This window comes from Drosophila suzukii, chromosome X (genome assembly GCF_043229965.1).
Source record: "Drosophila suzukii chromosome X, CBGP_Dsuzu_IsoJpt1.0, whole genome shotgun sequence".
Classification (NCBI taxonomy): Eukaryota; Metazoa; Arthropoda; class Insecta; order Diptera; family Drosophilidae; genus Drosophila; species Drosophila suzukii.
Genome location: NC_092084.1, coordinates 7,578,701 through 7,594,157, shown reverse-complemented (window position 1 = coordinate 7,594,157; position 15,457 = coordinate 7,578,701). Strand labels below are relative to the sequence as shown.

At 40.0% G+C, this 15,457-nt stretch overlaps 3 protein-coding genes across 6 annotated transcripts; 2 read left to right on the top strand and 1 right to left on the bottom strand.

Annotated features, from left to right (window-relative positions):
* Positions 1 to 4,981: 4,981 nt before the first annotated feature.
* D2hgdh (D-2-hydroxyglutaric acid dehydrogenase) lies at positions 4,982 to 9,194 on the top strand. 3 transcript variants are annotated; one of them, XM_017083951.4, is made up of 5 exons: positions 4,982 to 5,142; positions 6,594 to 6,840; positions 6,934 to 7,075; positions 7,759 to 8,452; positions 8,519 to 9,194. In XM_017083951.4, the coding sequence occupies exons 2-5, from the start codon at positions 6,652 to 6,654 to the stop codon at positions 9,090 to 9,092; spliced, it is 1,599 nt and encodes a 532-aa protein (XP_016939440.1). In that variant the 5' UTR covers positions 4,982 to 5,142; positions 6,594 to 6,651; the 3' UTR covers positions 9,093 to 9,194. The 3 variants fall into 3 exon arrangements, with proteins under 3 accessions (XP_016939440.1, XP_016939441.1, XP_070853329.1); XM_017083952.4 differs by lacking the exon at positions 4,982 to 5,142 and adding an exon at positions 6,091 to 6,235; XM_070997228.1 differs by lacking the exon at positions 4,982 to 5,142 and adding an exon at positions 6,325 to 6,343.
* A 638-nt stretch (positions 9,195 to 9,832) lies between these two features.
* Positions 9,833 to 14,202, top strand: Pgd (phosphogluconate dehydrogenase). 2 transcript variants are annotated; one of them, XR_005014814.3, is made up of 4 exons: positions 9,833 to 9,982; positions 10,101 to 10,324; positions 12,441 to 13,794; positions 13,858 to 14,202. XR_005014814.3 is itself a non-coding variant. In XM_017083707.4 (3 exons), exons 1-3 carry the CDS (start codon positions 9,855 to 9,857, stop codon positions 13,652 to 13,654), a joined length of 1,566 nt encoding a protein of 521 aa, XP_016939196.3. In that variant the 5' UTR covers positions 9,833 to 9,854; the 3' UTR covers positions 13,655 to 13,861. The 2 variants fall into 2 exon arrangements, 1 of the variants encoding a protein (XP_016939196.3); XM_017083707.4 differs by having other exon boundaries at positions 12,441 to 13,861.
* bcn92 (LYR motif-containing protein bcn92) lies at positions 13,790 to 15,112 on the bottom strand. The gene is made up of 3 exons (XM_017083708.4): positions 14,851 to 15,112; positions 14,674 to 14,794; positions 13,790 to 14,154 (listed from the first exon to the last, which is right to left on the bottom strand). The coding sequence occupies exons 1-3, from the start codon at positions 14,928 to 14,930 to the stop codon at positions 14,077 to 14,079; spliced, it is 279 nt and encodes a 92-aa protein (XP_016939197.2). The 5' UTR covers positions 14,931 to 15,112; the 3' UTR covers positions 13,790 to 14,076.
* Positions 15,113 to 15,457: the final 345 nt, after the last annotated feature.

Genomic DNA, 15,457 nt, shown 5'->3' with positions numbered 1-15,457 from the left:
CATCCTAATTTTTAAAAATATAAAAATAATATATGTATACAAATGATACTTGTTTTGGTCTTCAGCTCAATTTACCTTATAGTAATACGAGTATTAAGAAAATCTTAAGTATAGATCATGTTCTTTCAGAGAGGCAAAGTAACAAACTGCTAATTGAAATTCCTTACACTCTACTGGAAAAAGTCTATGGAGCAAACCCCTATAAGGGATAATTCCAATCCCTAATGTTTCTTTCTTTAACAGCCCCTAGTTCTTTTATTATCACAAAGTCTCCATTGTTAGCAACTCACCCCGTGTGCATTATATTTGCCATTGTCCTTTCAGAACACTTAATTGACCTGTCAAGTCATGTGTAGCGTAAACAGGAAGTCCTCGAACTTGGCTCGAAATCCGTAGTGGATGAAATATTTTAGTGGTACTCTAGGTCGTTCTTACATAGTGACAGTGGCATACTCTTTCCAAGGACTACCAAGGTAAATTCCTAACTAAATTAAAATGGGCTATAAAGTATATTGTAATTACAATCTTAATTTGTTTGCCTTCGGCGGTAAAACTACTTAGAAGGATCTTAAACATGCAATGAGTTATTAACAAGGTAACATGGAAATAAGAGTTTAAATCTCTCATGTTCTTACAGTTACGTCCCCTCTGTAAAAATAAACCCATCGAAACTGTACTTAGACTTGCGATTCAATTCGATCCTCCAGAAAACAAACAGAAAGCCAAAAAAAAGGGTTGTGCCCTCTGATACTTGCCATGCGACCTTTTGAACCAATGCAACCTACCCTTCTCCACCATTTTTCACCTCGAGTCGACGAAACGATTTCCCAAACAAACATGATACAATTACCCTCAAAAGAGAAACAATTCGGATATCCGAATGGGGTGTTCGGAATCCAACCCCTAAGCTCATTAGGGGTGTGAACGAGCTGTTGGAATTGCGGAAAATGCAGGCATACCGCGTAGTATGTAATCCCTAGAGCCCTCCTTTTTGGTAACTGCATGTATCGCTTAAATCGTCATCTAATAATGTCATTATTGGGTTTTCGATTGGATTGGATATTCTTAAAAGGGCATCGATACCTACTACCTTTATTTCTAAATTTTTTTATTAGTTTCTTAAAAATTATGTATTATGTAATAAGTATAATCGTGGTACATTTAAAATCAAAAGTACGATGGTTTTATGATTGTATCTTCTTAACTCGACTAGTAAAATATTCATTAAAATGGGTACTATTTGTGCTTTATTGAGTATATTACGTGACGGGAAGCGCCATTTTTTTCGTTTTCTTATACTGATTTTAAATTTTTGATTCACACTTTCCAACTAAATAATTTAAATTTATATGCTTTCAAAAACGAGTGTGCAGAGTATAGAATATAGAGATAAAAGAACTTGACAATAACACATCAAACCATTTAATGTGTATAATATTGTTAAAAGGCTTACACAAAAATGCTTCAGAAATTATAAAAAATTGCATTTATAGCCAAAATAACAACCTGGCTTTATAAGAACTACATAACGGTTTTGTTATTATGTGTAAATGGTTCCTTCAAATATTACTCGTTCCACATTTTTTGGACAAAACAAAGTACTGAAAATCTCAGACCAGCCCCCTTCTAAAATGAATTTTACAATGTGGTGAACTGACAAAATATAAAGTATCTATATGTGATATTTTGGAAATAATTAGCGAAAACCTGAAACTATTTTTAAATACCTCCATTTTGTTTCCAATACAACAAGAAAACACAATGCCTAGAAAAATGCCGACGGAAGATCGAAGCGAATAAAAAATGGGCGCACCACCAAAATAATTGTTTTCTTTTCAAAAGGGGCTTGAGAGTGTGACAGGAACCACACCATTGTGCAGCCTGCAAGCGAGAACGTGATGGAGGTATACTGGGTGGTTGGGGGTGGGGGATGCTCACTGTTTCGGTGGGCGTGGCCTGTGCGTGTGTGGTGAATTCGAGTGACAGTATAACAGTTGTTATGCGAAAACAAAATGGGAAAGATTTCAAAAATGTTTAGTTATTCAATAAAAAACCTTCTTAATAATTTAATGTAAGTAAATCTAGTATATGTACTACGTACATTGTAAAAAGTTCGTACTTGAAATCATATCTTGACATTTTTTTACGCCTACTTTTAATTTTTAACGAGGGTCAAAATGTTTTTATGTTTGATTTCCCGTATTTCCAATGGCTTTCAGAATGGGAACCCAAAACTGCATTTCTAAATTCCATAACTTGAGTTATGGGATCCCGATTTTCATGTGGGATACGTCTATGAGTTTGAGGTTGAATTCTCTAAAATTCTGCATTTAAATATTTCAAATTCAAGAGGGTCACAATTTCAGCCCATTCTCATGTCAGATTTTTCCGTATTTCCAATGACTTCCAGAATGGGAACCCAAAACGGCACTTCTAAATTCCATAACTTTGGTAATTTAATCCCGATTTTCAAGTGGGATACCTTTACGAGTTTGTGGTTGAATTCTCTAATATTCTACATTAAAATTTGTCTTTTAAACGAGAGTCAAAACTTAAACCCATTTTTATGTCCGATTTTTCCGTATTTTCAATGGCTTTCAGAATGGGAACCCAAAACTGCACTTCTAAATCCCATAACTTTGGTAATTTAATCCCGATTAAGACGTGGGATACCTTTATGAGTTTGTGTCTAAATTCTCTATAAATGTACGTTCAAATATTTGTTTTCAGAGATGGTCAAAATTTTAGCCCATTCTCATGTCAGATTTTTCCGTATGTCCAATGGCTTCCAGAATGGGAACCCAAAACTGATCTTCTAAATTCCATAAATTGAGTAATTAAATTCCGATTTTGAAGTGGAATACCTCTATGAGTTTGTGTTTAAATTCTCTAATAATCTACATTTAAATATTTATTTTCTTACAGGGTTGCAATTTTAACCCATTTTCATGTTCGATTTTTCCCTATTTCCAATGGTTTTCAGAGTGGTGACCCAAAACTGCTCTTCAAGCTTCCATAACTTGAGTAATTGAACTCCGAATTTGAAGTGGGATATCTCTATAAGTTTGTGTTTTAATTCTCTAATAATCTACATTTAAATATTTCTTTTCTAAAAGGGTTGAAATTTTAAACCATTTTCATGTTTGATTTTTCCCTATTTCCAATGGTTTTCAGAATGGTGACCCAAAACTGCTCTTCAAGATTCCATAACTTGAGTTATAGGATCCCGATTTTCATGTGGGATACGTCTATGAGTTTGTGGTTGAATTCTCTAATATTCTGCATTTAAATATTTTAATTACAAGAGGGTCAAAATTTTAGCCCATTCTCATGTCAGATTTTTCCGTATTTCCAATGACTTCCAGAATGGGAACCCAAAACGGCACTTCTAAATTCCATAACTTGGGTAGTTGGATCCCGATTTTCAAAAGGGATACATTTACGAGTTTGTGGTTGAATTCTCTAATATTCTACATTAAAATATGTCTTTTAAACGAGAGTCAAGATTTAAACCCATTTTTATGTCAGATTTTTCCGTATTTTCAATGGCTTTCAGAATGGTGACCCAAAACTGCACTTCCAAATTCCATAACTTGGTTAGTTGGATACCGATTTAGAAGTGAGATACCTCTATGAGTTTGTGGTTGAATTCTCTAATATTCTACATTAAAATTTGTCTTTTAAACGAGAGTCAAAACTTAAACCCATTTCCATGTTTGATTTTTCCGTATTCCAATGGCTTTCAGAATGGGAACCCAAAACTGCACTTCTAAATCCCATAACTTTGGTAATTTAATCCCGATTAAGACGTGGGATACCTTTATGAGTTTGTGTCTAAATTCTCTATAAATCTACGTTCAAATATTTGTTTTCAGACATGGTCAAAATTTTAACCCATCTTCATGTTCGATTTTTCCGTGTTTCCAATAGTTTTCAGAATGGAGACCCAAAACTGCTCTTCAAAATTGAATAACTTGAGTTATTGAACTCCGATTTTGAAGTGGGATATCTCTATAAGTTTGTGATTAAATTCTCTTATAATCTGCATTTAAATATTTATTTTCTAAAAGGGTTGAAATTTTAACCCATTTTCATGTTCGATTTTTCCGTATTTCCAATGACTTCCAGAACGGGAACCCAAAACTGCACTTCTAAATTCCATAACTTGAGTTATAGGATACCGATTTTCATGTGGGATACGTCTATGAGTTTGTGGTTATATTCTCTAATATTCTACATTTAAATATTTCAATTACAAGAGGGTCACAATTTTAGCCCATTCTCATGTCAGATTTTTCCGTATTTCCAATGGCTTTCAGAATGGGAACCCAAAACTGCACTTCTAGATTCCATAACTTGAGTTATGGGATCCCGATTTTCATGTGGGATACGTCTATGAGTTTGTGATTAAATTCTCTAATATTCTACATTTGAATATTTCAATTACAATAGGGTCACAATTTTAGCCCATTCTCATGTCAGATTTTACCGTATTTCCAATGACTTCCAGAATGGGAACCCAAAACTGCCCTTCTAAATTCCATAACTAGGGTAGTTGGATCTCGATTTTCAAGTGGGATAGCGCTACGAGTTTGTGGTTGAATTCTCTAATATTCTACATTAAAATTTGTCTTTTAAAGGTGGATCAAAATAATAACCCATTTTCATGTTGAAATTTTCCGTATTTCCAATGGTTTTCGGAATAAGTGACGTCGTTGCCCACCTGGACTTTAAAATTGCTTAGTTGCATGTATTATTATCAGCATATATATAAATTTCCAATCTAACATAGATCAATCTAATTTAGTATGAATATAATAATATACTCGGGTATAAAAATAAAACAAATAATCATTTAATTATCAAAACCCCAGGCAAGATTTTGTTCTACGCCACTGCATGTTATTTACTCTTTTTCAAAAAGCTCTGGGGAGCTTTCGCTCAGCGATCATATGGTTTTGTTTGGGACTCACCTCTCAGTTAATTGGCCCCCCTTTTGGGTTTCGATCTTTTAGTTGCGGTTTGTTGTGGTTCCGGTTTACACGCTGCTCTAAGTGAAAGAGGGAAAGGGAAAGAAGGAAAACCTATGGATATAGAAAGTCTCCTTGGCACAACGTGACCATTATTTGAAATTAAAAAACTGTGAGTGCAGTTCCAGTCTCCCATTTTGCTTTTCCATTTTCCAGTGAGAAACTGGCGCGTGCGGCTCTCTTCTTGGTTGTGTGTGTGTGCATTAAAACTAATATTTTCTGAGTGATATGCAAATAAAGGATCATCAATAAACCTTTTATTAAGTTGCAATCACATTGCCGTCATTCAGTTTACGACCGACTTACATATGCAGATTCTGATAACGTTTCCAGGCTTATCAGCTACCTGTTAACCCTATGTTGTTGTTTATTTTTACTTGTTTACGCGTTTACCCACACAAAAGCTCGAATCTTTTGATTTGACGTAATAAATACACACAGATAAAGATAAACCGCAGGCAGGAGAGAGGGAAAATAACCAGGGATGGGGTTTCATCTGGCCGTTAGAAAGCTTTCAACTATTTAAAAGTATTTCGATTTGTATCTTGCATATATGAAAATTGAATTAACAAACCTCAATACGTACTTCAAAATAGTTTTGAAATTCAAAAAAGGAATTTGGTTATTAAATTACACATTTAATGATTTCAAATGTTATAAAACCTTTTAAATGTAAAAATTCTTAAAATTGAAACATATACTTGCAAGATTACAAGATGTTTTAGGAAAAAATAAAATCATCTATTCGTTAAGGATGGCTAATCCACCCTGCAGGTAGTTCCATATATCCGTATATATGTATATCTGCATTTGTATCTGTTGCCATTCTGGGTTGCCATTCCCTAGGTCAAATGGTTTTATGATCGTTTTTGGTTAGGGACCTATCTACCTGCCAGCGATTATCTGTGTGGCCTCATAAAGATCTTGACTCCACGGTTTGTGGATTGCACTTTCAGATCCAGACCAAAACCAGGCTGTATTGTAGTTCGAGTGTGTGCGTGGTCCAAAATAAATATGCTAATTTCTTTATGCACGCGCTAAGTCGAAACGGACTGATAACGCTGTCATATATAGCGATATACATCTGTAGCTTTGAAGCCCGAGAGGTCTAGTGGAAAAGTTCGGTTTCCTGGGGGCTCTGCTATCAGTGCGATACGGTCCGCGGCGAGGAGAAGATTGCGTCCATAACTCACATCGAGTGGATGGTTAGTGGCGTGATAATATGATAAGCATCCTAAAACCCCGGGGAAGTCCGGCAGTCTGGGGTTTCGTCTCATCGAAGACAGTGGTCTTATAAAGCCAACGAAGTCAATGTAAATAAGGGAACAATAAGTTAAATTGAGAACGTGTGATGCTCAAGAATTCGCGGCCAGAGATTGAACATTGTTATTCCAAGTTTTCAAAATGTATTTCGTATTTCTTTGAATATTAAGCAGATGGTTGAAAATATACCTAGCTAATTTGAAAATCTAAACTGACAATGATTTTAAAAACTTGTTCATTGAATACAAGAGAAAACTAGTAACCATATACCGACGTTACCCATTGCCATCTCCATTTCAGAAACATATAACAGACATATAAACTTTAAACGGCCCGTATTGTGCAACCACCCTTCACGATGAGATTCCAGCAGCTCCTGCAAGTCCGCAGATTGGCCAGCGCCGGGGCCACCACTTTGATGAGGCGACCCACCACCAGCACCGCCCTGTCCAAGGCCACCACCCACCCCACTGTGAGCACCACTCACATGGCAACCACTGTGCGCACAATGGCGGGCAGCGGGGCACCGATTCCGGAACTCACCGAGGTAAGTGCTCCAGCCACTGCACCAGTGTGGTGAGTTACATATGTAGTATATCCCATATGGGATGGGGTATTATAACACGGTTCCCCATTTTAGATCACGGATAATGTGCGGCGCGGCAACTACGCCACTTTGACCGACAAGGATGTGGCGCACTTCGAGCAACTCCTGGGCAAGAACTTTGTCCTTACCGAGGACCTGGAGGGCTACAATATCTGCTTTCTAAAGAGGATTCGGGGTGAGTTATGTTCTAGGAATAGAGCTCATATTCATGCTTAGTTAAAAAATATAACGCTTTGTTAGGTAAGAACTCCTTATCCATTGCCATTCCTAACACACAACCCATACATTTTTTATTGTCTCTTTAAAATACCAGAGAAAATTCTGATGCTCTCAACTGAGTTGAAAATGTTCTTTAAAATAGAACGTCATTTAGGAAGTTGAAAATGTTTTCATTTTGCTCGAATCAAGTTGAATTGCCGGTATTTACATTGTATATCTCAACAAGTAAACTATTAGTGCAGTCAGTAGTGTATACTTATCAAAACGTTGTTAAAATAACTCAATTTAACTTATCTCTTCTCAGCATTTCGTTTTAATATTGAGAACATTGATACCAAAAAGTACTTAAACGGTTTCTAAGATCGAATGTTCTCAATTCAAGAACAATGTACTTGAATGTTTAGAGCATTGATAAAAACAATTGATAAGAATTGATAGTCGTTTTAATAATTATCTTATAATATTGAGTAATCAAAGATCTAAACAACCAAAAATCATGTTCATACCAATTGCAATTTGCAACATCTATTTAACATTACATTATTCAATGCAGATACGTGATTATTTAGACCCTACTTGTTCAATTGAATTTATATATACATATGTATATTGATTATAAAATATTTGATTTATAACCAGGCAACAGCAAGTTGGTGCTGAAACCTGGCAGCACGGAGGAGGTGGCCGCCATCCTGAAGTACTGCAACGAGCGCCACCTGGCGGTTGTGCCCCAGGGCGGCAATACGGGTCTGGTGGGCGGATCCGTGCCCATTTGCGACGAGATTGTGCTATCGCTGGCGCGCCTCAACAAGGTGCTGTCCGTGGACGAGATCACCGGCATCGCCGTCGTCGAGGCGGGCTGCATCCTGGAGAACTTCGATCAGCGGGCCAAGGAGGTGGGACTTACGGTTCCGCTGGATTTGGGCGCAAAGGCCAGCTGCCACATCGGTGGCAATGTGTCCACCAATGCGGGCGGCGTGCGTGTGGTCCGCTATGGCAATCTCCATGGCTCCGTTTTGGGCGTGGAGGCAGTGCTGGCCACCGGTCAGGTCCTTGATCTAATGTCCAATTTCAAGAAGGACAACACGGGCTACCACATGAAGCACTTGTTCATCGGCTCGGAGGGCACACTGGGTGTGGTCACAAAGCTATCGATGCTCTGCCCCCATTCCTCGCGAGCGGTCAATGTGGCCTTTATCGGCCTAAACTCTTTCGACGATGTCCTGAAGACCTTTGTCAGTGCCAAGCGGAATCTAGGCGAGATCCTCAGCTCCTGCGAGCTGATTGACGAGCGGGCCTTGAACACCGCCCTCCAGCAGTTCAAGTTCCTCAAGTGGGTTTGGCCTTCTCAATGCCGTTCTGTTAGCAGCCCTTACTAATCCCATTTAATCCCAAATAGCTCTCCCATTTCGGGCTTTCCCTTCTACATGCTGATCGAGACTTCGGGCAGCAATGGCGACCATGACGAGGAGAAGATAAACCAGTTCATTGGCGACGGCATGGAGCGCGGCGAGATTCAGGATGGCACTGTGACCGGTGATCCCGGTAAGGTGCAGGAGATCTGGAAGATCCGCGAGATGGTGCCGCTGGGCCTGATCGAGAAGAGTTTCTGCTTCAAGTACGACATCTCGCTGCCCCTGCGAGACTTCTACAACATTGTGGACGTGATGCGGGAGCGTTGTGGTCCACTGGCCACCGTGGTCTGTGGTTACGGTCATCTGGGTGACTCCAATCTGCACCTGAACGTTTCCTGCGACGAGTTCAACGACGAGATCTACAAGCGGGTGGAGCCCTTCGTCTATGAATACACCTCAAAGCTGAAGGGCAGCATTAGTGCCGAGCACGGCATTGGGTTCCTGAAGAAGGACTATCTGCACTATTCCAAGGATCCGGTTGCCATTGGCTATATGCGCGACATGAAGAAGCTGCTGGACCCCAACGGCATCCTCAATCCCTACAAGGTGCTCAACTGAAGTGGGGGGGTCTCTTCTCATCGATAAGTCTACGGTCATGTGTTTTTTTTTTTCTAATTTCCATAAATAAAATGCTTACAAATTAATTTAGCAAACTGCAAATGGGCCTCTTTTGAATTGTGAAGTTGGTGAAGTAAATGTAAACGACATTTTTGAAGAGACTGGGGTTTTTAAATCAATGTTTTTTTATTAAATCACATTTTAATCTTTGTTATATAGCATTTTTTTGCATTCCATTTGCGCTCAATATGATATTCCTCTAATCTTCTCCATCTATTATCAGCGTACTTTAAATTTTTATTAACAGAAATACAAAAGGCTTATTTTAAAATAAATAAAGTCCGATTCAAAGTGTTCTTATATTAAATAAAATGTTATTATTTGTTATATAACATTTTTTTGCATTCCATTTGAGGTCAATATCATAACTTAACTTAACTTTTCCAATATCAGCGTATTTTACATCTTATTAATAAAATTCTTAGTACACATTTAGTCTTGTTTTAAAATAAATAAAACCAAAATCGAAGTGATCGGGAAGACTATACTTTTTTAACATAGTATAATTTCATATCTGAGCTGGCCTAGCTTTAAATTCAAAGCCCAGCAGTATGCTTTATTGAAATAAAAAGTACTTACAGTTTCTCAACAAAAAGGCATTAGTGGGTTAAAGATCGGTGATAATTTCAAGTTGCCGCTTCCACGAAAGCTCCGCTAAAGCTTTTCAGAGTGACCGCTTGGAATATTTAAAGAAATGTATAAATGGTATTAAAAACATATTTATTTGGTATAATTGATCGGTGGTCAGCTTATCGGCCATATATAAATTGTAGCTTGGGGGAATCTGCTTCATTGCTGAAACAGATCGAAAACACACGAAACATGAGCGGGTGAGTAAGAGGAAATAGCCCTATTTTTTTTTGGGTTGACAAGTTTTACATGTTTTTCAACTGTCATGTTTTGTGATTTTGGTTTTTTTTTTCTAATGGTTTTTTGTATCTTTTGCAGACAAGCGGACATTGCTCTCATCGGCCTGGCCGTCATGGGCCAGAATCTGATCCTCAACATGGACGAGAAGGGCTTCAAGGTGGTGGCCTACAACCGCACGGTGGCCAAGGTCAAAGATTTCCTCGCCAACGAGGCCAAAGGCACCAATGTGATTGGCGCCGATTCGCTGAAGGACATGGTCTCCAAGCTGAAAGCCCCCCGCAAGGTCATGCTGCTGGTCAAGGGTGAGTGTTGAGTTGCTAAATTAGCATTTCACTTCCAATAATCCCAAAAAAACGACTACAAAAAACCCGCTGTAAAATATCACTTCACTTTCGCTGTGTTGGTGACTCTGCTTTACATGTGTGCGCGCGTGTGCGAATGGAAGTCAAAGCAAAGTCATCAAATCAAACGATTTGCTATTTTTTTTTGTGCGGTTCATATTGCAATGTGCAAAGGGAGAGAGAAGAGAGTGTAAACAGGTGGAAGATGTAGAGAAAGAGGAGTAACAACAATAAACAACCGTTCAGAGATCATTGAGCTGTGTTTCCAACGCAAAGCTTGGCTTAGCTGTTGTTTTTGTAAGATACGTTAGAGATGACACTATTTTTATACTTAAAAAAGCGATACTTTTTAATTGAAAATTAAAAAAAAATACATTAAAATCTAGATTTCCACAATAAAAAAAAAACTTTTATTTAATAAAAATAAATATTTAAAATCTATGTTTATTTAAAAAAATGTAAAGATATTTTTTAAGAAATGTAGAGATTAAAGATTTTTTGTTGAATAACTGTAATTATCAGTTTTGCCCTGCTTAGTGAACAAATTTAGATTTCCAAAAAAGCCAATATTCGAAGAAAATTTTTATCTAACAATATCTAAACATATTTTTTATAGGAAAAAAATCATGTTTATTGGAAAAAATGTATAAATGCATAGATATTTTTTTTTTAGAACTTAAGGGTTTAATTATTTTTAGTTAAAGAACTGATCATCAGTTTTCTTCAAATTTTCCAATTGCGCTGCTTAATGCACTGAATTTTTAGGTTTAGCATTGCCCCTCTCTTTTTAACAAACCGTTTTCGAAACCCTAAGTGGGTTTTCAGGTCACTCACGCTCTCGTCTACCCTACACGCATGTCCAAAATTCCACTAACCACTCACACTCACCTCTAGTTCGTACGTTAATCGGCGTGCCCGGCTTATCTCCACCTTCACCTTCCTACCTACCAAAAGCAACAATAACACACCGGCGCAGAGAGAAATCTTTGACATTCATAATAGGTCACACACAATGGGCGATTTTCAAGGGGGATTTCCTCGGATTGGACTACCCGAAATCTGTTCTTCTGTCCGCATGATCATTTGTCCCGACGACCTTCCTTGCAAGTTGCCAGGCCAATGATTCATTCCGTCTGCGGATCACCCCATGAACGCACAATTCGGACCATAAATATATAGTTATTATATTATATTTTTCGTGTATTAACTTTCGATTTGAAAGTGAACTTTCACTAAGTTGAATGGAATTATTATAATATTCAAGTAATTTTTAATGTATCAAGCAATTATAAGCACTGATTATCAGGGCCTAATTAGATTAGTGCTGTAAGACCTACGATTCTGACCGCTAGTGTGTCGCAAACCAACGACCGCTAGATAGATAGATCAATGCTATTATCGCCAGACTCGTTGGCCTTATCTGGTTCTCGTTCTGGTTCCATTGCGCTGGAGAAGTGCTCACCGGCTCAAGGGACGCCTCACGGTGACCTCCAAAGTAACACAGCTACTTTCCAAAAGCAACCAAACTGACCTTGTTCAATCGCACGCTCTACTTTCCGGCTAAATCGATGATTTCTTCATATAAAAAAGAACTGGCACACGCGTTAAATGTAATATTTAAAAAATATACATAGCCCCTATAAAAGTACAATTGCTAATGTTGTTCTAAGACAAAAGGTCATGTTGTACAACAATTGTTGTACTTTAAAGAACTTTCGGGAAATAAATTTCATATCTCACCATTATTTTGCTTATTTTGTTCTCAGACAAAGTTCAGGAAATCGTTTACAATTGAACCTTAAAGAAATTTTAGAAAGATAAGCTTGTTAATCAGCAGTATCGTGTTATTGATTGATCTTTAATAATAATTTCCTAACTAAGAGCTTAAATTTAATGGTATATGAATTCTAGAACTTCATTAAAATTTAGGTCTGGACGATATCCAAATCCCGATTTAGTTTAATTTAACCCTATATAATCTATAATAGTTGTACTTAAGAACTTTGGCAACTGCTAAGCCTACATACATATACTCAGAATTATCATTGATTTTGATCTACTTTCTGTCCAATTCCAGCTGGCAGTGCGGTCGACGATTTCATCCAGCAGCTGGTGCCGCTGCTCTCCGCCGGCGATGTGATCATCGATGGCGGCAACTCCGAGTACCAGGACACATCCCGCCGCTGCGACGAGCTGGCCAAACTGGGTCTGCTCTACGTGGGATCCGGCGTGAGTGGTGGCGAGGAGGGTGCCCGCCACGGACCCTCGCTGATGCCCGGTGGCCACGAGGCCGCGTGGCCCCTCATCCGTCCCATCTTCCAGGCGATCTGTGCCAAGGCCGACGGCGAGCCCTGCTGCGAGTGGGTTGGCGACGGCGGTGCAGGCCACTTCGTCAAGATGGTCCACAATGGCATCGAGTACGGTGACATGCAGCTGATCTGCGAAGCCTACCACATCATGCAGAGCCTGGGACTGTCGGCCGACCAGATGGCCGAGGAGTTTGGCAAGTGGAACTCAGCTGAACTGGACTCCTTCCTGATCGAGATCACGCGCGACATCCTCAAGTACAAGGACAACAAGGGCCATCTGCTGGAGCGGATTCGCGACACCGCCGGCCAGAAGGGCACGGGCAAGTGGACGGCCATTGCTGCTCTGCAGTACGGAGTGCCAGTAACGCTAATTGGCGAGGCGGTCTTCTCCCGTTGCCTGTCCGCCCTGAAGGATGAGCGTGTCCAGGCCAGCAGCTCGCTGAAGGGACCCTCGACCAAGGCGCAAGTTGCCAACCTGACCAAGTTCCTCGACGACATCAAGCACGCCCTGTACTGTGCCAAGATCGTGTCCTATGCCCAGGGATTCATGCTGATGCGTGAGGCCGCCAGGGAGAACAAGTGGCGGCTGAACTACGGTGGAATTGCGCTGATGTGGCGCGGAGGCTGCATCATCCGCAGCGTCTTCCTGGGCAACATTAAGGATGCGTACACGTCGCAGCCACAGCTTTCGAACCTGCTGCTGGACGATTTCTTCAAGAAGGCCATCGAGCGCGGCCAGGACTCTTGGCGCGAGGTGGTGGCCAACGCCTTCCGCTGGGGCATCCCCGTGCCCGCCCTGTCCACCGCCCTCAGCTTCTTCGATGGCTACCGCACCGCCAAGCTGCCCGCCAACTTGCTGCAGGCCCAGCGGGATTACTTCGGTGCCCACACCTACGAACTGCTTGGCCAGGAGGGCCAGTTCCATCACACCAACTGGACGGGAACCGGCGGCAATGTCTCCGCCAGCACCTACCAGGCGTAGGTTCCGCTTCCGGTACCACCTCCTCCTCCACTATCCCCCGATCACACATTCCATGTCATAGGCGCCGGTGTCTGTAGATGTTTCCTTGCTCTTTTTTTTTCTGGAGTACCTTAGTACTTATTTATACCATTAATATATATGTATGTATATATAATTTCATAATTGTTGTTAAACATAACATTAAATTGGTGTTTTTTTGCTAGCAAATGATTTCGGTTCCTTGGTTTGATGGATGCAAAGTGCCATATAAAATCAACAATGTGTGTGGTGTGTTGTGTGTGGGTCGAGTCTTTCGAGTTGTGTCTTCATGTAGAGACGCCTCCTGCTCCTGCTCCTGCCAATCGTCCAGCTCCTCCTCCTCCTCCGCCTCCATCCCTACTATTGTACTCTCTTCAGCTACCGGCTTTTCGTTCACATATTCCTCAGTCATCCGAGGGCTTCAAGGTCTTCTTGTTCTCTATGACCAGCTTGTCGGCGCTGTACAAATGGCCGATGATCACCTGTAGACATTTAGAGGTTAATAAACTTGACAAATTTATAAGAAAAAAGGGGCAGCAAATGGTGGCTTTTGCTTTCTAAATGGGGGTGGGAATTGTAGTTGTTTACCTGGTAGAAAAACCTATTGTACAAAAGAATTTTTAAGATGGTTTCCATCATAGGCTTTGATTGACTGACATGATAATTGATAAGAAAAATGGAATTTGTTCAAAGACCTTAGATTTGGGTTGAGATTGTTGTTTTCTATTTTGTTATAATTTTTAAAGTTAGTTACAATGATCATAAAACACAAAATATGATGTAATTTGGTTTATTTCTTTCCATAGTAAGATGGTATAAGCCATAGCTGACAGAAAGATGTTATCTTCAAACCAAGATACTTGAGTTTAGAACAATCTTAAAGTAAATGAAAAACAAACTAAGGGTCTTTTGTACTATAGAGTAGATGGGAGCGTCAACACCAAGATACTTCCCATCGTGGCTGATAAGAAGAACCCGGCGAAGACGTGGGGGCCACTCACCTGGCGACGTATCAGCTCCAGATTTTGCTGGCCGGCGACCATTTGTCGATCGATCTCCCCGAAATCCCGGATGCCACTGTTGGCACGGAATGTGTCGCGTATTTTGCGGGCGGCATACATCCTGGAACCCGGTAAAATGGTAATATATTTCGGAGTCTCCTATTTCACCACACCCACCTGAAGTTGTAGGAGGGCAGCTTCTCCGACTCGCGCAGGAGATTCCTGTATAATGTGATCGCCTGGCGACGCGTCGACATCCTAATCCTGTCCTGTCCTGTTCTGGCCAAATGGAACCGAGCAGGCGGGTTGGCTGGTGGTTTGAAGCGCCCTTTAATTGATGAGTGTTACGGCCAGACCGGCGTTTTGTTTAAACCCTGTTTATTGTTTCGGTTTGGCAACTGCTTATTGGACCGCCTGATGACATAAAAATTACATGTGGGAAACGGGAAAATACTGACAACCCGGTCGCAAAAATACCAGAAACAGCTGACGGCGGTATTTTCACAGTCACGTGCGTGAGTCTAGAGATGGAAGTTATTATTGGAGACCAAGGAGCTGCAGATTGTCTATAAAAATTGTTAATGGGTAAAAATAGGTATAATTGTTTGACTGAAATGTAATGTAGTTCATTTCTGTTTCCTCGTTATGAAGAATATTAAAAATCAACTATATATTAAGAAATAATAGACATTTTCCACTGCACCGACTGTTGACTTTTCAAAGTGCTTTCACTGGGGCGGGTTATTTCATGTTGGAAATTTAAAGTTACATTTTTAGAAGGTAG